The sequence below is a fragment of the Vicugna pacos genome, chromosome 22, assembly GCF_048564905.1.
Source record: "Vicugna pacos chromosome 22, VicPac4, whole genome shotgun sequence".
Classification (NCBI taxonomy): Eukaryota; Metazoa; Chordata; class Mammalia; order Artiodactyla; family Camelidae; genus Vicugna; species Vicugna pacos.
Genome location: NC_133008.1, coordinates 23,669,304 through 23,690,808, shown reverse-complemented (window position 1 = coordinate 23,690,808; position 21,505 = coordinate 23,669,304). Strand labels below are relative to the sequence as shown.

The 21,505-nt window shown below is 48.3% G+C and overlaps 1 protein-coding gene across 3 annotated transcripts; it reads right to left on the bottom strand.

The window, feature by feature from the left end:
* Positions 1–1,479: 1,479 nt before the first annotated feature.
* SLC1A6 (solute carrier family 1 member 6) lies at positions 1,480–20,135 on the bottom strand. 3 transcript variants are annotated; one of them, XM_072947498.1, is made up of 11 exons: positions 19,745–20,135; positions 16,405–16,483; positions 16,047–16,258; positions 15,121–15,258; positions 13,432–13,636; positions 12,595–12,637; positions 11,720–12,063; positions 8,660–8,893; positions 7,346–7,540; positions 2,579–2,713; positions 1,480–1,828 (listed from the first exon to the last, which is right to left on the bottom strand). In XM_072947498.1, the coding sequence occupies exons 3-11, from the start codon at positions 16,249–16,251 to the stop codon at positions 1,633–1,635; spliced, it is 1,695 nt and encodes a 564-aa protein (XP_072803599.1). In that variant the 5' UTR covers positions 16,252–16,258; positions 16,405–16,483; positions 19,745–20,135; the 3' UTR covers positions 1,480–1,632. The 3 variants fall into 3 exon arrangements, with proteins under 3 accessions (XP_072803599.1, XP_072803600.1, XP_072803598.1); XM_072947499.1 differs by lacking the exon at positions 16,405–16,483 and having other exon boundaries at positions 19,549–20,135; XM_072947497.1 differs by lacking the exon at positions 16,405–16,483 and having other exon boundaries at positions 19,745–20,134.
* Positions 20,136–21,505: the final 1,370 nt, after the last annotated feature.

The following is a 21,505-nucleotide window of genomic DNA, read 5'->3' as shown; positions in this document are numbered from 1 at the left end:
GTAACTAGGTGCACAATACTGAGGACCATTTCCTTCATTTAATATTTTTACCTTTCCTAATATTCATGTTTTTAAAGCATAACTTTCCCTGGGTCTTCACTGCCCTCTCTATTTTCCTTCAGGTTATATCTTGAGTTCCCTTTTCCACTTTGTAATCAGTCATTTTAATGTCATATGAATAGAACCTGGTGTTTTCTCAGTTGTCTTCAGGAATGACACAAATTTCTTAAAACATGAGGTGAGTCATGCCTGAATTTACCTCCCTTCTTTGGGAGAGGTGGATGCTCAAGTGAAGCCTAATTTGATTTAGAAAAAATTAATGTCATATTTCCTGAACAAAAGAGTCATGAAGTTGAGTTATACACAGGGCAACTAGAATCATGTTACTCTCTGTTCACTTTACTTGTGTTTTCCCCAGACCTTTAGCAAGGTCTCATATAATGTCCCACCTGGTTCATTAGGCTGCAAGAAAATAATGCTAAGAGGCCAAGGTCCACCCTTATATTGTAAGGAGACAGAGCCCCCTGAGGCCAGCACGGGGATGTCCAAGCCAATTGGTCTAAAAAGTCAAAAGCTGGGGCTACAAGTCCCAAATACTCACCCCCATGGGAGCTACTTCCTCTATTTCCAGTTATCAGGTGTTTGAAGCAAAGGGTTCACGCAGAGAATAAGGGGCGCTCAAAGCCTGCACAACCCAAAGAAAGGACTGGCCCTAGACAGCCTCCTGAAAGATGATCTCTGAGCCTCTGGACTATCCTGCCAGATAAAAGTCTTTCTGTTTACCTAGGGCCTTAAGCCAAGCCAGGTGGCCTATGCTGACAGTGTAGCTGATGGTGAATACCTGCTTTTGTTCACCTGAGGCCCTGGGCAGTGCTGTATTAGTTTGACCTCTGAGGGAACTAAAGAATGAGTCATGCAGGTCAGAGGGTACCCAACGCCTAGGTGACAGACCTTGATGAAAACTCTGGGCACCAAGGCTCAGGTGGGCTCCCCTGGTTGGCTTCATACGTGTTGTCACCCATCGTTGCTGGGAGAATTAAGTGCTGCCCATGCAGTTCCACTGGGAGAGCGCAGTTGGGAGCTCACACCTGGTCTCTCTTGGCCCCTGTCCCAGTCACTTTATGCCTTTGCTGATTTTAATCTGTGTCATTTCACTGCAATAAACCATAAATGTGAGCATCACAGCTTTTTCAAGTTCTGTGAGTTCTTGTATCATATTATCGAACCTGAAGGTGATCTTGGGGAGCTCTGACACAGAGGCCATGGATATGGTTTTATTATGAGAAACAGTGGTTTTCCTTTACCTTCTGCAGTTCCACCAGTCCTTGAGAAATTGAGGAACATGAGCTGATCCCTCACCTTGTTGAACCTGAAGCTTCCCTTACCCCCAATCCCAGGGAAAACATTTCCTCCCCTGCCTTGCTCACAGCCCTCCCACAAATTCTCAGCATATGCTCAGAGAGAAACAAACACCTTAGACATTTTTCAGTCCTGCTCCTTTATGTCATTTTCCCCCAAACACGCTGGAAAGAAGATGTGTGTTCATTGCACAGTCACTCAGGAAGTGGGTCTTCCCCAGGAACACCTCCCCGGGCCCCTTTGCTTCCCTCTGGACGGCAGAGCTGGGGGCCCTCACATGGCACTCTCGTTGCCTCCTCGTCCCCTGGACGCCCCCTTCTCTTGTGCCATGAGCGACTTGTAGGGCTTCCCCAGGCTGGGGAGGGTGAGCTCAGCCTCCTGCAGCTCCAGCTCCCGCTGAGACAAATGCTCAATGACAGCCGCTCCGATGGAGTCCCCCAGCACATTGGTCATCGTGCGAAGTCGGTCACTGGGGAGGGAAGGGGAGAGAGAGGCTGCCTTTAGTCAAAGTTTGAGGAACTCCGCAGAGAAGAGGGTGAATCAGCGGGGGACTACTTGTGCCTGGGAGTTGGGGCTCACATTTCAGTTCAATCCACAACCACGTATTCCCAAACAGGTCCCTCCCTCTCTTTGTCCTCCATTTCCCCTCCTAACGAATGCAGGTTGGACCAAGCTCTGATATGCTCAAGTTTGACCTTAGCAATGCAATTCTTTTAAAAAATGGAATCATCTGATACAGAAAATTAGGGGTCATGAGCTGAACAGTACATTGGATGAGGAAGGAAACCACTGTGAGTAAATAAGCCCAGGAGACCATCTGAATGGGCGTCAGATCCAGCTGACAGTTCCCATGTTGGGACAAAAGTCCAGACTTTTATATGGAAAAAAAAAAAGTATATGTTTTTAAAAGTCAAGAATTTTTAAAAAACGTTTGCAAGCCACGCTGCCTCCATGGATCACCCTTTTCTGACTTCTATATAAAGCGGGTGTAACAGGCCTTTTCTGGATGATGGGTAAAGCCCTCATGGCTTATCTCCTCCCTGCCTTGCTTCCCAAGGTTAACTATGGAATTTGGGATCCAAAGGCAATGGCTTGTAGTATTTTCCAAGGCCCCATTTTCACTCTAGAATGCTAGAATTCTGTCCTTGCTGGAATGAGAGACCGTGGGTGGTGAGTCCCACAGGGAAAGCAGGGGGTTCAAGAGTCTGCAGGCACTCACAGGAACCAGTCCACAGCTATGATGAGCGTGATGTCTTCGGTGGGCAGGCCGACCGAGGTGAGTACAATGACCATGGTGACCAGACCCGCCTGGGGGATGCCAGCAGCCCCAACACTGGCTGCTGTAGCCGTGATACTGCACATGGAGAGAGAACACAGGGAGGCAGGAGGAGGGGAGGGAGAGATGAGGCAGTGTAAGAAGGGACACAACAGAAGGGAAGGGGCCAGTTCCCCGGGAAACCTTAAATCAAATTCCCCCAAATAGAAAGCAAATCCAGAGTGTTTTTCATTGAATGCCAGTGCAAATAGGTCCCCTCGACCTTGGCTGGGATCTGGTTGGACCGTCCACCCAATGATGGATGTTTTCAGGTTCAAACAACTAATATTTCAGGTCCAAGAGCAGGGATTTAACCAGCTGCCTCTGGGGGCTGAAAGAGGGCAGAAGAATCAACTCGGGCAGCAATTGTGAAACAGGAGCTTGAGTTTCCTGTGTATGCATAGACTAGAAGTAGGTGGATCAGTATAGACAGGTCCAGTTGCCAAGAATGGAACTCTGGAAGGTGGGCCAAGTTTAGAGTCTAAAGGAAAAAACTGTCTATAGTGTTGAGTAAATTTTTTAAAAATTATACATTTACATACATATGGTTTGGGAAAACTAAAGATAAGACACATAGCAAACGAAAAAGATGGTGGTCCACCATTAAGTAGAGGGTCAGACCAGATCAAGAAGTAGGCTAGATTTTAGCTCCAGCATCAATTCAGATGCCGAGCAGGTGTGCTAAGAAAAATTATAAAACCACTGAGCTTGCCAGGAAAGGTGTTAGGGCCCTGAGGTTGAAGCCCCTCTTCCTGGAGACCTCTGAAGACCCTTCCCAAATTCTATAATCGTGAACATTGGAGCTACTCAGGATGCTTAACCCAGATGATGCCTCTATCAGAACAGTGACTGAGCAAACACTTGGGTTGGTGAACAGAGAATGGACTTTTGGGTCCAGCAGACTTTATTCATCAGCTATACACCCTTGGACATAAACTCAGAGTCTACACTTCTTCATCTACAGAATGAAAGACATATACCTCACTTGAGGGGTTATTATGAGCATCAAGAGATAACAGTACTTTGAGAATGGAGTTCCAGGAATGACTATTACCATTATCCTAAGTGAGAGAGAATATCTCTTCCAAGAGCTGGCCCTGGCATAAGCAGTGATCTGGGCATGCCCTTGGGAGGCAGGCATCATGCTCTCAAAGGGATGAGGTAATTCTACCTGGATCCAAGAAGCCAACTCAAACTTCTTTGGGTTAAGTTTTGGATTTGGTCCAAGCTAGGAATCCCCAACCATCCAAACGCAATCTGCCACTAAATTCTGAAGCATTGCCTGATGGGTCTCAAGCTGGCCATTGCCACAAAGCTCTTTCCATAGACTCTTAGGAAAAAACTAGAAGTGATGCTCAGTTCCCTGGTCCATTTAAGAGCACTCCTCCAAATCTCCCATCCTTACCTTTTTTGATGACTTCCCTACTCCAAAAGATATCAAAGCTTCCCATGAAAAGTGCCCACTGCAATGTCTGGGACCCTAACTTAGACAGACAAGCAAATAAAAATGTGTTCCTTTGAAATTATTTTCTATCATCTTCACTGCATCCTTGGTTTCCCCTAGAAAAGGCTTCCTATACTCCAGCCAAAGATTGTTTGAAGGAGGACCCAGCGGCAATCTCTGGGGGTCTAGGCACTGGTATCAGCCATAGGGTCCAGATGTAAGCAGTGTCCCTGAACATCCCCTAAGACATTGAGACCCAAGTTCAGAGTGTTCTCCTTATTTACAGGGTGGTCTCTAGAACCCCTATAAAAAGAGAGAGCACTCTATCCTGCTGGGGACCCTAGTTATAAGTATTTCCAACCAAGCCAGCTTTGTACTATGCTATGTGATGTTGTGGTACCTGCTTTCATTCACAATCCCTATGTAGCCAAGAGGGGCATATAGCTGTCGGGGAGAGTGGGATGCTCCACTAAAGAGCATGGGCACTGGAGTCCAGCTTCCCTGATATCATCAGCATTCTAGGTATAAAGTCTCTATTTTTATAATATGTGAGAGACATCAGCATGGCTTCACATGCGATAGAGAAAGGTCAAGTAGAGGCAATGGAGTTGAAAATACAAATAAGCAATGGAATAGGGGACAGAGTGAGAAGATAAGAGGAACGAGATTTGGGGGTGGCAGAGGAATGAATTTTGAACAGAGTTTAAACTGAGACCAGGGGGAAGGAAGCATGGATGGATGTATATACCACAATACATTAGAGTTGTGGGAGCAGAAAGTTGGGTCCATTCACACTCAGTAACCTCGATGATGCCCCCTGAGGCAGAAGGCAACATGATTATTACCACCATCACTATCATCACCACCATCACCTCCATAATCAACATCATCATCACCATCACTGTCATCATCATCCTCATCACAATCATTTGTGTGGCTTTTTCCTTCATTAGACTGGATCTTCCCTAGGTTCAGGAACCATGTCTTATTTTTTTCTTCACCCCTCACAGAACTTGCCCTTTAGAAAGCATTCAACACATTTTTTTTTAATATTTGCTGTTAGGTTGGAACTTTGGCACTGGGGGCTTCCTGAGGTTGCCCCTGCCACCTTTCTGGACCCATGTCCTTCTACTCCCCCACATTCCCGCTAAGCCCCAGCCTTAGTGAGCCCCCTAGTGGTTCTCCAACTTAACTGTGCATCTGAATCACTTAGAAGGTTAGTTAAAATACAGACAGCTGGGCTCTATCCCAGAATTTCTGCTTCATTAGGACTGCAGTGAGGTCTAAGAATTTACATTTTCCAGCGAGTTCCCAGAGACTGCTGCTGCTGGTCTACTTTGAGATCCACTGCTCTCAAATGTCATGATTCGCTTTACCCATGTCCTTCCTTTTCACCTGGCCAGGTCCTATCCCTCCTTCCACATTCAGTTCTGGTGTTACCTGTCTATGAGGGCTTCACTCACTGCCTCCTCTTCAAGGCTGGGTCAGGTGTCCCCCCCACCCCGACAGCACTTGGCTTCCCCAACACAGCACTCAGCAGACCACGTGGGAATGTTTAATTTATTTATGGTTCCTCTAATAGACTGGGGACTCCTTCCAAGCAGGGTTCATGACTCTCACCTCTTTAGGTCCTCCAAGTGCCAAGCACAATGCCTGGCATGTAGATACCAAATGAATATTTGGGCAAGGAGGCAACAAACAAAGGCAAACCCACACCCACAAAATTACTGCAAATCTTTCCAAGTTTGCTTTTCCTAAGGATATGGAGACAATCTAATAAACTGACCCCTGGGCCTCTATCAGCACAGGAGTCACACTGAATCTCTTTTTCTTTCAAAAAATTCCTGCATAAGAATAGAGCGTTGGAGAGTTGTGTCCAGCACATCCCAGTCAGCCTTTGTTGGGAGTCCGTGCAGAGTCCTTACTACCAGGAGCTCAAGCCATGAGGAAAACCCTCAATGAAGCCTTCCACAAATCCAGAATTGTCTGCGTCATGTGATTTCCAAACAGACCTAATACAGGACCATGAGTGTATTGCTCACAGCTATATTCCCAGATCCTGGGACCAAGTCAGTACTACTACAATAAATATTTTCTGGCTGATTGGACATGAGGCTGTCCTCCAATATCCAGTATTTATGAGACCTGTTTCAGGGGCCATGGGGAATAGAGAACCACAGCCCCATGAACTCCAAGTACTTCATGCCCACATGAAGACATCAAGAGGTTGCTGATTGTGGGACAGAAGAAGGTAGAGTCTGTTGACTCAGACTCTCCACCTGGGCAGGAGAATCTCACACCATTGCCCACAGGTACCCCTGTTTCCCAGCCCAGCTCCTTAAATGCATGCTCCTTCCTCCCACTCCTCATCCATCCCTCCTCCCATCCTGTGCTCTGCAGTTAACAACACTGGTTCAAGAACCCACCGCTTCCTATTATGTGATCTTGGGCAAGTAACTTAACCTGCCTCAACTTCCATTTCTTCCCCTCTAAAACAATAATGATAATTCTATCCACCTCATGGGGTCTTAAGAGGATCAAACTAATGGGCACAGAGGCACTTTGCACAAGACTGTTTACAGAGCCTTCAACAAATTCGCTCCTTCAACTCATATTTATTGAGCATTTACCATGTGCTAAACACCTAAAACAAATTCCCACAGGAAAAAAAAATCCCTGCTCAAAATGGAGCTTACATTCTAGTGGTGGGGGGAGGGAGCAAGCAATAAGCAAGATGAATAGTAAAATATATACTAAGGCACATGGTTCTAAGGGGAAATGGTTCAGCCTAAGAAAGTCCAGACATGCAGTTTTAAATAGGATATTCAGGGAATGCGTCCCTGAAAGGGGGACACTGGAGCAAAGATCTGAAGGAGGTGACAATCTTTGCTGTTATTTTTAGAATGACTAAATTGAAACTGCTGGGTGATGGGGCCCAGTAATCCATATTTATAACAAGAATCTCAGTTATTAGGATGCACCAGCCATACTTTGGAAAACACTGGACCAAAGGATCTATCACAATAGCATGTGAGAGAAGAACTGACCTGAACATCAGCCTCAGGTTGCAAAGTCTCACCTTTAACCTCTTCCAGCATGGGTGACTAGACCCTTCCCACATACCCTCTCCAACATCTTTACCTCCAGCCGTAGCTCCCTCCTCCTCGGCCAAGCTGATGGCTTCTTCGGTCCCACCTTGTGGCAGGAAACACCCAAGGGCTGCTCACCTGATGGTTGTGATCTGGCCCAGGTTGAGCTCGTAGTTGTTGACTTGGGCAATGAAGATAGCAGCCAGGGCCTCATAGAGGGCAGTGCCGTCCATGTTGACGGTGGCCCCCACGGGCAGCACGAACCTCGTGATGCGGCGGTCCACGCCCAGGCCCTCTTCCAGACAGCGGAAAGTGATGGGCAGTGTCGCAGAGCTGGGGGAGAGAGCCCCAGGGGCTGAGCACACGGGGTGGCAATGGGCCAAGGGAAGGCCCCCCCCATGAGAACACTGGGAGACAGGGTGGGGGCTAGTGGAAGGGGAAGATGGCAGGCATATGACATTTCAGAAGCTGGTAACCGTGCATGGGGGAGAGGGACTCCTGACACAGAAAGCACACAGCAATGAGGTCCCCAAGGCTGAAGGTCTTTTGACCCACTTAAATTCAATAGTTTAAGCCTACTCACTAGACATTGGTTCATGCCACTGCTCTAACTATTCACTCCCAGAATGGATACTAAGGGTCTTATGAGCTCCCACCCATCAGGGCTAAGAGAGGGTGTTACAGAAGACCCCTATTCCCCACTTTCCATGTTCACTAGGGAGTGACCTCAGTTACACTAAACTTCTAGGTCTCTCTCCCCACCTGGGATCAACTGGTCTATAAAACATGGGTCCTGTCTGGTCAGCTTCATGTCATCCAATGAGAAGCCTGGACCCACAAAGAGGATCCTTCGGTGTCCACATCTGTGGCAACCACTTGAGTTGAATTCTGGGATACAATGGCACCAATCCTACTTGGCCACAGATCAAAAGGCACATTTCCCAATCAGTGTTTTGTGAGCAATAAAAAATGATAATTTTCTTCCATCTGGTTGGCTCTAGTAATACCTCTCAAATCATTCTGAATTTGGATGATGGGGCAAAGGGGAGCTCTTTATTAACCCCCTGAATCGAATTTAAAAAAAAAAAGGAAGAAGCCAAGAGAGTTTCCAGAGGTCATCTCAAGGGGAAATGAGACCCTCTGAGCTAGAAAATGACTAAGAACATGGGGCATGTTAGAAACTTTGTCCTAACCCCAAAATTGGCAGCTGGTTCTCCCTCCATGTTAAATGGAGAAACCAGAAAACAGAGAACAAAGAGTCAGGAGACCCATCCCAGGACAACGATTGGTGCCTAGATGTTGAGCAAATGGAGACTTCCAAGAGCCCCTGACATTCCTATACAGCCCAGATTAGGTTCTGTAGTGGCAGGAAGGGCAGGACTCCCGGGAGAGCCTGAGAAAGACAAAGAATGAACCTAGGAAGGGTACCAGTGGTGGGGGACAAGGCCATACCTGGAAGACGTGCCCATGGCGGTGATGAGGGCCTGCAGTATGCCCCCAATGAAGGGGAAAGGATTCCGATGGGTGATGAGGAAGTAGATGAGGGGCAGGATACCACCGGCATGAAGGAACAAACCCACGATGACAGTCAAGGTGTACATGCCCAGCTGACCCCCCAGGACAGCCATGTCTTCCATCTCTAGGATCTTGCCAGCAATCAGGAACAGGATGCCCACAGGTGCATACCTGGGCCAAGCCAGACACCTGTCAGGCCTTCCTCATGACCTCCCCTACAAGCCTGGAACTAGCATCCCCAAGGCTCCCCCCACATAGACCCTGGAGCGAGGCAACTCCCTGACCATTCAGCATTCTACTTCACTCCAACCTTCCCCACACAATAATAAATGGCGCTAGATCCCACAAACACATCCCAGCTTCTCTTCCTGCTTACCCACGGCCCACCCTCAGAGAGCAGAAAAGTTCCTACAGCTCCAAGACATACACTCTTGTAAGGTCCTCTTTCACCCACTTCCCCATTCAAGTCTCCCCAAATAATCACTGTCTTCAGCATTCCTTCCCTAGACATTGCACAGACACTCCCTATCTCTGGGCTTCTCACTTCCCTTATACGCTGCTCCCAACTCTTTACTCTACGTTTGTAACCTGTGTGCCCCTATTTACTCTTTCCTGTAAGTGCATATTCTCACTCATTCACCAGCCCCAAGTTACTTCACCTGGATTCCCCACAGACATCTCCAACAGCCTGCTTTCCCAAACTATCTATTTATTCATTCACTCAGCAAGTATTTATTGAGCACCCATTATGTTCCAGTCACGTTGTCCCTGCCCTCATGGTGCTTACTTCTAATGGAGAAGATATGCAATATACAGAGAAATACGTAATTAAAAACTTCAAGTGGTGATAACTGCAAAAGAGAGTCACTGAGTGGGGCTGCTTAAGAACGAGTGGTCAGGGAGGGCTTCTCTGAAGAGATGACATTTAAGCTGAGGCCTGAATTATGACAAGGAACCATGTATATCTGAGGGGGGAGTATTGTGGGCACTGTGCAAAGACCTTGAGATAAACATGAGTTAGGAGTATGGAGGAGCAGAGAGAAAAACCAGTGTGGCTGGGGCAGTGAATGAAAAGTGACAGTAGAGAAGACAGAAGAAGCAAATTCATCAGGGGCTCACTTGTTTTCCCCACAAACCAGCCCATTGCTTAGTTTTGTGAGTTTCTGCCAGCAGTGCCATAATTCACCCGTCACCAGGCTTCATTTCTTATTTCTCTCTTTAGAAATTAAAGTCTACACCTGGTGCTGTTATGGGGGGGGGTGTTGGAAGAGGTAGGGATCACACGGGAAACTGGTGCAATAGCTTGGGTCAGAAACGATGAAATCCAACCTAAGGTTGTGGCAGTGAGGATACAGGGGACTCCGCCAGCCGCGCCTGTGTTTCCCACTCTGGGCTCGGGGTTGCCCCTGGTGGGTGGTTGCTGAGTTGTCTTCAGCACTAGACCTACCTCTATGAATACTCTGCAAACTCCCTTTCCAACTCCCTCATCTCCATCCTTCCCTTTCATCTTCTGCAAAATTCCTCAATTCTGGATCAATTGCATATGACATTTTTCCTCCTAGTCTCAGCTACCAGGCACATATGGCTATTTTTCCAAACATGCCAATGATAAGACTATAAACTCATGGTTCCCAATTCAGTTGAGCTTTCAATACTTCTCTTCAATCTTCTTGCTTATCCTTAATAAGCTTCCCCTCCCAATTCCCTCAGCTGCTTTTCCAAGCTCTCAGTGTAGCCTCTAGCACCCTGTGCAAATTTCAAATTATTTGGGATGATGTACAGTCTTCCCCGGTTTGGGACCAAACAGCCTTGTTAACATCCTCCACCACGACTCCCACCTTATCCTACACTCCCACCTTCTTCAACTCCTCGATTTTCTCCAAACAACTCAGGTTCTTTCAAGCTTTGCATGTTCTACCCCCTCTGCTTGAAGTGCCTCTTCCTTTTTCCCATCTTCTTGGATTCCTACTCACCTTTTAAGGCCCAACTCAGAGGTGGACTTCTCCATGACTTCCTCCTCCCCTTCCCAGGCAGAGCTCACTGCATATCCCTCACTGGCTGCTTACTTCCCTATAATTTTTTAATGTCTCTTGACTACAGAACCTTTCACCTTATATTATATTCATCTAATATGTGTCTGTCTCCTCCAAGACTTTGTGAGGTCCTTGAGGACAAGGACTGAATTCAATGTATCTCTGCATTCCAGAGTTCAAAACAAAGTCAGCCTAGGAAAATATCTGCTGAGTGAGGGATGGAGTTTAAAGAATGAATGAATCAATCAATCAATCAATTATGAAATAATGAGAGAGTGGATAAATGAGTAAGAAAATAAGCAAATGAGACATGAATAATGGGTGGGTGAATGAATAAGTGTATTAAGCAAATGAGTGAATGAATGCAGGGAATATCTGACTAAGTGAATGAGAGAATAACAAATGCAGAGATAGGTCATAGAATGAGTCTGATACATAAATGACATAGTAAATCAATCATTCCGTCAATGCATTAACTAATGCATGGATGAGTTTGTGAATGAATTTATGAGCAAATGAATGAATTAACCAGTGCACAGAAGAATGAATAAATGAATGATAAGATGAGTGAACCAGTGCATGGAAGAATGAATACAAATTAATAAATGAGTGAATGGACAGTTTGGTCAATCTACAGAAGAATTTATAGATGGATAAATAAGTTAGGGAGTGAATGAATAATGCATGGAAGAAAAAGTATTAAATGAATAAATGAGTGAATAAATCAGATGAACAAGGGAGTCAATGAGTGAATAAATCACTGCAGAAAGGTATGAATAAATTCATGAGCAAATGAGTGAATAAATAAGTGAGTGAATTAACCAATGTACATATAAATGACTGGCCAAGTGGTCCCAACAACCACTTCAGCAGCTGCCCCACCATCTGACTTCTCAGAGCTGGCAACATCCTTCCCGTGCACCATTACCACCATCCCCTGCCCCCATCACAGCCCAGCACTCACCAGATAATGATGCCCACCAGCCTCATAATAGCCTCATTGAGGCTGTCGAAGAAGTCCCGCAGGACACGGCCCTTGTGTTTCATGCCGCCGATGACCAGCCCAAAGGCCACAGAGAAGACCACAAGACCCAAGGCATTGATGCCATTGGCTGAGCCAGGCACAGGCACAGTCTCCTCAAAGCTCAGCACCTCCTGCAGGGTGCCCAAGGCCCGTGTGACGTTTTCCAGGAGGCTGGTTTCATTCTCCATGGAGGATGAAGAAGGCATGGAGGTGCCTGGCTCAGATCCATTATCTGTCCTCACAATGGTCCTGGTTACCAACCTCGTGCTGTACTGCGTCTTAAACTGAAATATGGAGATATTGGCCCAAACTCAATTCAGCAGATACATCAGAATCTCCTGGAGATATTTCTTTACAATACTAATTCCTAGCTCCTACACTCTGGAGAGTCTTATTCAATTCCCTGAATGAATGATTTGACCAATGCAGAGTGGATTGAGTGGATAAGTAGATAAGTGAGGGAGTGAACAACTAATGCATGAGAGAAATATGTAGATTTTGCATTTTTCACTAGCTCCCTGGGCAATGCTCAAACAGGTTTGGAGGACTGTCTCCTCAACTATCTATAATCAGAAGACTTGGTTCCTCCCTCAGTACCATCCCCAGGCAGACCTTGGCAGAAGTCCTTCTGTCTAACCTTCCCTTGATCACCACAACAATAGGAAGCCCAGTCTTTCTTTCAGACTCTTCCAGAAGTCCCTAGACAGTGCTCTGTCAGGTCCTTCTTCCCACCCCTCACTCCCGGACCATTCACTCAGTAGCAAGCTCCTCCCACCCTCCAAACCTCCTGATCAGACTGTGTCCTTCCCCCTGACCTGTTTGAAGCAGGCCTCCACAAGGTTGGGCGGAAACATATTTCTGCAGAAAAACATGAGATGAATGAAGGTGGTTAGACCTTGGAAGAGAATCTAGGGTGATGAGAGTAATAATAGTAGCAACAGTGATCATGGCTGCCAACATGTCAACCCCGACTCTAGCCCAGGCACTGAGCTAAGCGTCTTACCTATGTGATCTGATTTAAACACCACAATAACCCTAGAAGTGAGTGCTACTGGCGTCCCATTTTACATGCAAAGAAGCCAAAGCACAAAGAATTTATGTAGGTTATCCAAAGCCACACAGGTGCTAAGGGGTGCAGATGGACCTCAAATCTAAATTCTGTCTGAGCCCTCTAGTAGGACTCTAAGCCACTTCAGGGACTTCAGTTCATACACATGTGCCACGCATGTCTCAAAACACACACACACACACACACACACACACACACACAGAGCTCCTGAACTCCAACGCTAGGTTCCTCCAAAGTCAGTGACTAGAGTAGAACCATGGCCAGCCTTGATTCTGGCAGGCGAAATCTTGCTACTCTAAGCAAATAGTTCACCTTCCAGTGGATTTGGGGAACAACAGGTCAACACCACCAGTCCTGAGCCCATCCCAAGATGCTGTAATTATAGCCTCCCTAGCCTAAGGGTCAAAAGGTCATATCCTAGGAGTAAGCTGCTCTCAGAGGATTTATGCAAGGCTCCAGGACAGAAAATGGGTACCAGTAAAACTAGGCTTAACTTGAGTGTCACATGTCCCCTTAGTCTCCCTTGAGTGCAGGCTATTACATGTACGATCAGAATATCCATCAAAATTAGAAAGGACATCACCTGACCAGATCCATGAAGGCATCAGCCGTGGGGATGGTCTCGATCCGGCCCTCGCGGTGCAGCCCCTCCTTGGATCCCTTCCCAGGATGGATGATGGTGACCATGAGGATGCCGATGAAGACGGCGATGACTGTGGTCACCATGTAGTATACAGCTGCCCGCATCCCCATCCGCCCTGTTGCCTTGTTATCCAGGGATGCCATACCTGGAGGACAAGTGGTGCAGCCCCAAGCAGCCCTGTCCACACCCCACCACCCACTCTCCCATCCACTGGTCCACCCTCCCCACACCGCCACAATCATTCCACTGAGCATTCCCTCCTCCTATGCCTCAACCCAGCACTCACATCACCATCCTTCTATCCACATCATCATCTTCCAACCCCAGTCTATTTTCCAAATACACCTTCTTCCACTCCATCCTTTACCCCAAGCACCGCACACTAACCTTCCTTCTTCTACTCCAAGCCGACATTTTCAGCCCCCACTCCATCCTCTATTGACCCTTATTTTGCACCGTAATTTCATTTGCATTCCTCTCTTCATCCTACTACCCACGTCCCTCCCACCCACCTCACTATACACTGTCTGTAGTAGATACTTTTGGTGTCCTATCCAGACACCTTTTACCAGACTGATATGTCTTTGCTTCCACTGCTGAGCATGTTGGCTGCTAACAGCCCATGCTGCCAAAGTCTCTTGAATAGGAACTTACTCACAAAAGTCCCATGGGAGACCTATGACTGATTGGCACAGGGATTCAAAAGGCCAGCTTCTTTGATTCAGATGGAGGCAGGGCTGGGGAGAACAATTCTGTAGTGATGCTCATGCTCCAAAGCTCCCCATGGGAGCAGGCTGAGAGGCCAGCCTTCTTCTGAACCCACATTTCTACTTAGCTTCTTTCCCTGCCCCATCCTGCTCACCTCACTTCCTCATAGGCTTCTCTTTAGAGCTATCCCTCAATAAATTGCTTGTGCAAATATCCCCATCCCAGGCTCTGCTTCTAGGAAAACACAACCCAAGAAATCATTCTGTCATGCCTTTGTCTTCATCCCCGTCCCCAAATCTGGAGACTGGCAACCAACCACCCGAATCTGGCCCACTGCCCATTTTTATAAAGTCGTGTCAGAACACAGCCATGCCCATTTGTTTACGTACTAATCTGCAGTTGCTTTTGTGTAACAGGAGAACTGAAGAGTTGCAACAGAGACTGCATGGCTGAAGCTGAAAATGTTTTCTAGTTGGCCCTTTACAGAAAAAGTCTGCCAACCCCCACCCAGTCCATCTGCACCTCCACCCCACCCTCCACCCACCATTCTGTCACCTCCATCGTAAACACCTTCATCCACATCGCACCCCTTGACCATCCACACCGTGTCCCAGCTACCCTCCCTGACTGCCCCGAGCAGCCTTCCTTTCCTCAGATGGTGCTGAGCCCCTAGCAGGCTGGTACTTCACCTCCAGGGAAGAGCACAGGAAGTTACTGAGATAAGCAGTGGGTTATGTGGGTTCTGGAAGCCGGGTCTGATGGGGATCGGGCTCTGGCCAAGGACTCAGGGCCAGGTATACACTCCACGCCTGAGGGCCTGAGCTGGGGAGGTGGTCCCGTGCTTGGAACAGCCTTGGCTCCAGGTTTGAGCCCGGACTCTGGGATGGGCCTTGGGGCCAACATCGGCCTGGGCTCTCTCACCTGTGACCAGGCTGGAGACAATGAGCGGCAGCACCAGCATCTGCAGCATCCGCATGAGAAGCTCTCCAGGGAAAGAGAAGTACTTGATCTGACGGTAGCTGAGCTGGTACGGGCGCAGGGCGAAGGCCAGGCTGACCCCTAGGGCCAAAATGAGGTGTCCACAGAGTTGAATTTGGTCACTGAGCCCCAAGGAGAGGCCATCCATCCCAAGAAGGGTGTGTATGGATGGCAATGAGAGAAAGAGAAATATTCCATGAGCGTGTGTGTTTGTGGGTACACTGTGGAATGTATGAATTTATGTGTGACTGTTGAAATGTGTGTAAGCTTGTGTGAAAAGGTCTGCACACATCCATGTGCACATATGCGTGCATATGTAACAGTGTGTGTTCATCTGTGTATATGTACCTGTGCCTGTATATGAGGGCCCATATACATGAGGTGCACATGTTTTTCCTATGTGTGTATATAGGTGTGACTTGCATGTGTACACCACTATTTTCAAGGATGGGTGTACACGTGTACTTAAGCACATGTGTGCCACTGCGTGTGCAGAGGAATGCATGTGCTTGTATGAATGTGTAAATTCTAGAATATATATGCAAGTACGTGTATGAGTTCACGTGTTTGCACCTCTAAGTTTTGTGCATGCATAAAAATGTGTTTATGTTTGTGTGTGTTCATATGCAGGAACTGTGTGTTTGTATAGTGCATACTTACGCATGTAGGTATACATGCATATACATGAGACCTCGTGTGCGCATACAGCTGTGTTTGCAGGAGTGTGTGCACCCATTTGTGCGAGTGTGTCCTAGGGCGGAGGGATGGTGAACGAGTGCAGGTGGAAATAAGTGGAGGGAGGAAATGTGGGAACTTCCCTCAAGTCCCCGCCCTCCAGGGGCAGAGCCTGCCCCTCCCACACGACTCACCGATGATCACGGCGCTGACAGTCAGCAGGATGAAGGCGTTCCGGAGCAGGAAGCGCAGCACGTGCTCGCGGGTCATGGTCTGCAGGCGCAAGCGCGTGCGCAGCGCTCTCTGCTGCAGGCTCTCCTGCAGCCGCTGCAGCCAGCCCACCCGGCCCAGCCGCTGGCCACTCTCCCGCAGAAACAGGCTGTTGCCATGGCTACTCATCGTCTATCTGCGGGAGACAGAAGGGCCCGGGCCTGGTGAGGGATGGGACAGAAGGATGTGGGTAGAGTTGGGGAAGGATGGAAGAAGCTGGTGAGGAACACAGAGTGTCCGGGCATGGGGAAGGGGTGATGTCGGTCTGTTGGGATGTGCCACCTGAGAACGCTGCCAAGGGTTCAAGGGTCATATCCTGGTAGAATAGGATCAAGGTCTCTAGAATGACTCCCAGGCATGGCTAAGGAGAGACAGAGAAATAGATCACAATATAATGGGTGTCTTTTGTCATTCTCTGACTCCAGCCCCCTCCTTACTTCACTAGATCATCACAAGCAATTGAGGGCTGCCCCAACTCAAAATTAACAAGCCTTTGCTGAGCACCAATTGCTTACAGAGCTTTAAAACAAGGCACTTCGGGGCTAGGCCCCCAAATTAATGTGGTTTGGTGTCTGGACTACAGGTGCTCTCAAGTGGGCTTTCCACAGGGACAAAATCAGCATGTGCCTGGCAAACAGGTCGTGCCCAATAAATGTAGCTGCTCTGTGTGAATGCCCAAGTGAGCAACAGGATGCATGGGAGTTGGGGGCGGGGGAGCGCCTTGGGATAGAAATGGTGATGATTCCTGACCACAATGGTTCTTCAGGATCCATCTTTGAAGTACTTCTGCAAATCTCAAAATCTTCAGATCCTTCTTTGATGTGATGGATGGATGTGATGTTCAGAGTCACTCTGGGGTGCCAGGCACTGACTCCCTAACTTCAGACTTTCCTGTCTCCTCTTTGCATTCAGCCATGTCCAAGATTGCTGCACGTGTAAGGGGAACTTGGTGTCCTCCAGCAACTCTCTGAGGGATCATGGCTTCAGATACCCCTCCTCACCCTCATCTCCAGCTCTACCCCAAGCCCTGAATCCATCCAGATCAGGCTGGGAGTCTGTCAGAGTTCTCAGTTCCACCAGCAGGTAAGTCCCTAGATTTTGGTGAGATCACTATCTTCCCTGTCCTCTTTCACTCTCCCCACATCCCAGGGATGGGGCACCTGCCTTGGCTTTCCAGACCCTGCTTCCTCCAGGTTTAAGTCCTGGTTCCCAATGTCAAACCCCAACTCCTAAGGATCTGTTACTTGAAACCACAATAGTGTCTTTCAGCTGGTTGTGAAAAATCCCAGACAGGGGTCCACAGACCACAAAGAAAATGTGAAATTTCTCCCCCGCCTCAAGGATGTATGTTCCCAGTCACTAAGCAATAGTGCGAAGCTGCCCATGGGTCCCTAGGGAGTGTTCAGCTGAGATCCAAACTAGTTACAAAAACTCCAGAGGTAGTTTTGTCTATTTTCTGTCTCTTCCTTACAAGAAATAGTATACAGTATAGAGCAGAGATAAACAAGCCATAGTCCCAAGGCCAAATCCGGCCCACTGCTTGTTTTTGTAAATAAAGTTTTATTGGCACACTGCCATGCTCATTCCTTACTTGTCGTCTAATGGTTATTTTTGTGCTATAATGGCTGGGTTGAGTTGTTGGGACAGAGATTTTATGGGTGGCTGTACAATCCTTCTGACCCTTTACTGAAAACTTTTGCAGACCCCTGGCCTAAAGGAAGAGCGTACATGAGCTCTTTATCTCAAACCCAACTCTGCCATGCAGGAACTGGTCACTTTCTCAAGGTTTTAATGGCCCAATTCACGTAATGCTTAGAACAGCACCTGGTGAGCATGAAATAGATGCCAACCGTGGTTAATAAACAGCAGGAATCCAACAGACACACGACTAAGGACAGAGGAAACTGTTGATGTGGGAGAATGTCTTCCCATCAATTTTGCTTGGTCTTGTCTGCATTACTTGCCAAGCAATACTTGACTTGAAATGGTCTTCCGAGGATCTTGGTCTCCACTTGGGCTTTTCTCAGTCTCTCTTGGACCCCCAGGGGCTTCTCCCCTCACTGTTGGTTCTCTCTTCTCTAGTATCTCCTGATCCAAGGCCTCATCTTGGTCCTGCTTCTTAGGTATCCTGCTCAGGAAATGGCCCTTCTAGTGCCCCCAGTGCCTGCAGGGGTTCAAAGATGGGTCTCCCACCTGGTTCTCCCAACCTCCAGATTCTTAGATGTGATGAGATGTGCCAGCCACCCTTCCCTCAGAGCCAAGGGGAAAAAGGAAGGAGCGCCTATGTTCTAAAGCTGAAGCAAACTACAGTGGGCAAAGGAGGATGCTTCCCATACATTTTATCTCAATACTCTGTTGGCCTGAGGAGGGAGGGAGGGGCAGAAAAAAGAAGGAAATCACATACATCACACATCACACACACACACTTAAACATACAACCTCACACACCTCTTGTGGACAATGGACATACACACAACCGCACGCAGACACAGAACTGTTTGACATACAACCCCACACACCTGCAGAAATGCAACTCCAGGTATTACGCTAAGTGAAATCAGTCAGACAAAGGAAGACAAATACTGTATGATATCACTTATGTGTGGCATCTAAAATTTAAGACAAACTAGTGAGTATAATAAAAAAGAAACAGATTCACAGGTAGAGAGAACTAGTGGTTTTCAGCGGGGAGAGGGAGGGGGAGGAGCAATGTAGGGATAGGGGACTAAGAGGTACAACACAGAATATAGCCAATATTTTATAATAACTATAATGGAGTATAATCTTTAAAATTTACAAATCACTATGCTGTACACCTGTAACATATAATATTGTACATGATCTATTTCAATTAAAAAAAATGCAACTCCACTGAGCAGCATCAATCATACGATTCCTAAACACACACATGCACACACTTGACACATTCATCTTCGGATACACAACCCCATATACACACACGTTCACACCCCTGCATAACACTCCTTGTAAATTAAACTCCATACAGGCAGTGGCAGTCCTGCAGTTCACACACACACACACACACACACACAACTTGAGACACAAGACTCAAAACTTCAGACATCCAAATTCCTTCCCACATTTAAACATTCAGCCACACACACCTCTCTGGAAAGGCAAACCTATTCATAAATTTAGTCACACACACACCCCATCACCACCGCACACAACTTCGGACCCAGGCTCCTGCATCGGTGGCCGAAGTCTCAGTCACACCCAGGTCCCTCCAGAGTTGGAGGAATGAACCCTTTAATAGAGAACAGAACGAAGCCCTGGAAAGGGACCAGGCATCCGGCAGAGATGGAGACCTGCCCACAAGCAGAGGCCACGGATAGAGGGGTAGGATGAGAAGAGGGGGAGATGGACAGGAAGACCCCGGGGTACCTAAGGCGATAGGAAACTCACCAGGGCTGCCTGGAGGTGAAAGGAGGCGACGGCTCTAAGGGGCAGCAGCTGAGACAAAGAGCAGCGGAGAGATAGGAACGTGGGCGGAGGGGGCGCCCCACCCACCTGACCCCAGCGTAGGCCAAGCCGGCCTCGGATCCCCCTGCCCCGGACCTCAGAGCCCCGGCCCGGGCGGAGCCGCGGTGCTCCCACTCACCCGCGCCGGGAGCGGCGGCGGCGGCCTGCCCGCCCTCGGCCTGCGCGCTGCGCCCGGATGCAGGAGCCGGAGCCCCGCGAAGCGCCCGGCCCGGGCAGTGGGGACCCGCCAGAGACCGCGCGGCGCCGGCTCCGGGACTGAGAGGCGGAGGCACCCGCGCGGAGCCGGGACGCGCTGTGCCGCGGCTGGGATCCGCGCCGGCCCTGCGTTCACGTGGGCGTGGGGGCGCCGAGCGGCCGGAGCGGGGGGGCGGGATCCCCACCGGGATGCCCCCCGCCTCCCCCGCGCCCAGCCCAGGCTCCGCAGGCGCTCGGGAGAAAGGGCACCGCGTGTTTGCGGAGGGAGGGGATCCTGGGGTAGGAGGGGTGGGTGGCCTCTCTGGCGTCCAGCCCCCGCCCCGCGCTCAGAGCCGCGCCTCCGAACCCCCGCCTCCCGCCGCCTCCCGAGCCCTCCCGAGGTCTAACGTCCCTGGAGGGCGCCGGGACCTGGCCCTGGCACCGCCGGGCCCGCGCCCGCATCCTCGGCGGGCCTGAGCGGGTGGTAACAGCCCCCTCGTGGGCTCCGCTGCGCCGCTTCTCCCTCTTGGGTGCACATTCCATCCTTGGCCACTTGGCCGCTGTGTGAGCTTGGGCCACCCCTTCTCCCTCTCTGAGCCTGGTTTCCCCATTTAAACGGCGGACATGACTCTGCCGACCCCACAGAAAATTAAAGCTGAGAAAATTAACGTGCGGGAGCTTGGAAATCCTCCGTGCAGCGTGAAGCACTGTGCAAATGGGAGACGAATCTTTGCTGTTAGTATTGTAATTAATATTATTCTCTGCTCTCTTTAGGGTACCCCGGGCAGTGTCGATTTTGCTTTTCTTCCCAAATGGCACTGAGCTGGTTGCTTCCAACATCTCCTACCGCCTCTGAAAGCTACTTGCCATTTTTAAGAGCTGAGAACAGAGCTCTGCGTGTGATAAAAACCCGATGCATGTTTGCTGTTATTATTGTCATCAAGCAATTGTTGATGGCAACTTCCTAGTCTAGGCAGGCTCTTTTACTTATACCTACACATTCGTATACGGTAACTATCACTACCCTCGTTTCCAGATGAGGGGGCAGGCTCTGAGAGAGGTTCAGTTACTTGACCAAGGTCACACAGCCAGGGAGCAGCCACCCCAATTCCAACTCTTTGTACAAACAGCCCTGACTCTCCTTGACACGTTGTAAAAGATAGTTGCAATGGGCGATCTGAAACTGTCAAGGGAACCTTTTGTCCTCCATTAACATTCAAATTTTACCCATGTATGATTTCAAAACATCATACACTAGACATTTGAAAAGTATTTGTTCCTGAATTATACAGATCATCCAAATATTAACACATTCTATTATTCAATATCAAGAAGTAACATTTGTTAACATGACCACTGATATCAGAAAAGGCTCTTACTGTTGACAGCTGTCAGTATCACAGGGTGAACAGAAGTTTTTCAAAATTTTAACTTTCACTTAAAAGCTCAAATTTTATGATTGACAACAAATACCATCAGCTGTTTTCCTTGAAGTGACAGACCCATTTCTTTCATTTGTGTGAAAATGTCTACCAAATATCTATGTTGGAGTAACTGAGGTTTGTCTGTTTAAAAATGGCATTCCATGAAAAAAGTGGCTTGTTCAGCTTGCAATGCAAATAATCACAGAAGTGTTTTTTCCTGGAGACAGCTGTCACTGTACTTCAACATGCAGCAAAAATGCTTTAGGCATACTTCCCATTTC

Bases quoted from the DNA above. Each gene is read 5' to 3' on its own strand.
- SLC1A6 (XM_072947499.1), bottom strand. From the start codon at position 16,251: ATGAGTAGCCATGGCAACAGCCTGTTTCTGCGGGAGAGTGGCCAGCGG. The intron at 13,637-15,120 runs GTGAGAGAGCCC...CTTGTCCTCCAG, and splicing joins TGTCTCCAGCCTGGTCACAG to GTATGGCATCCCTGGATAAC. The intron at 12,638-13,431 runs GTGATGTCCTTT...GTTTTTCTGCAG, and splicing joins GCCTTCATGGATCTGGTCAG to AAATATGTTTCCGCCCAACC.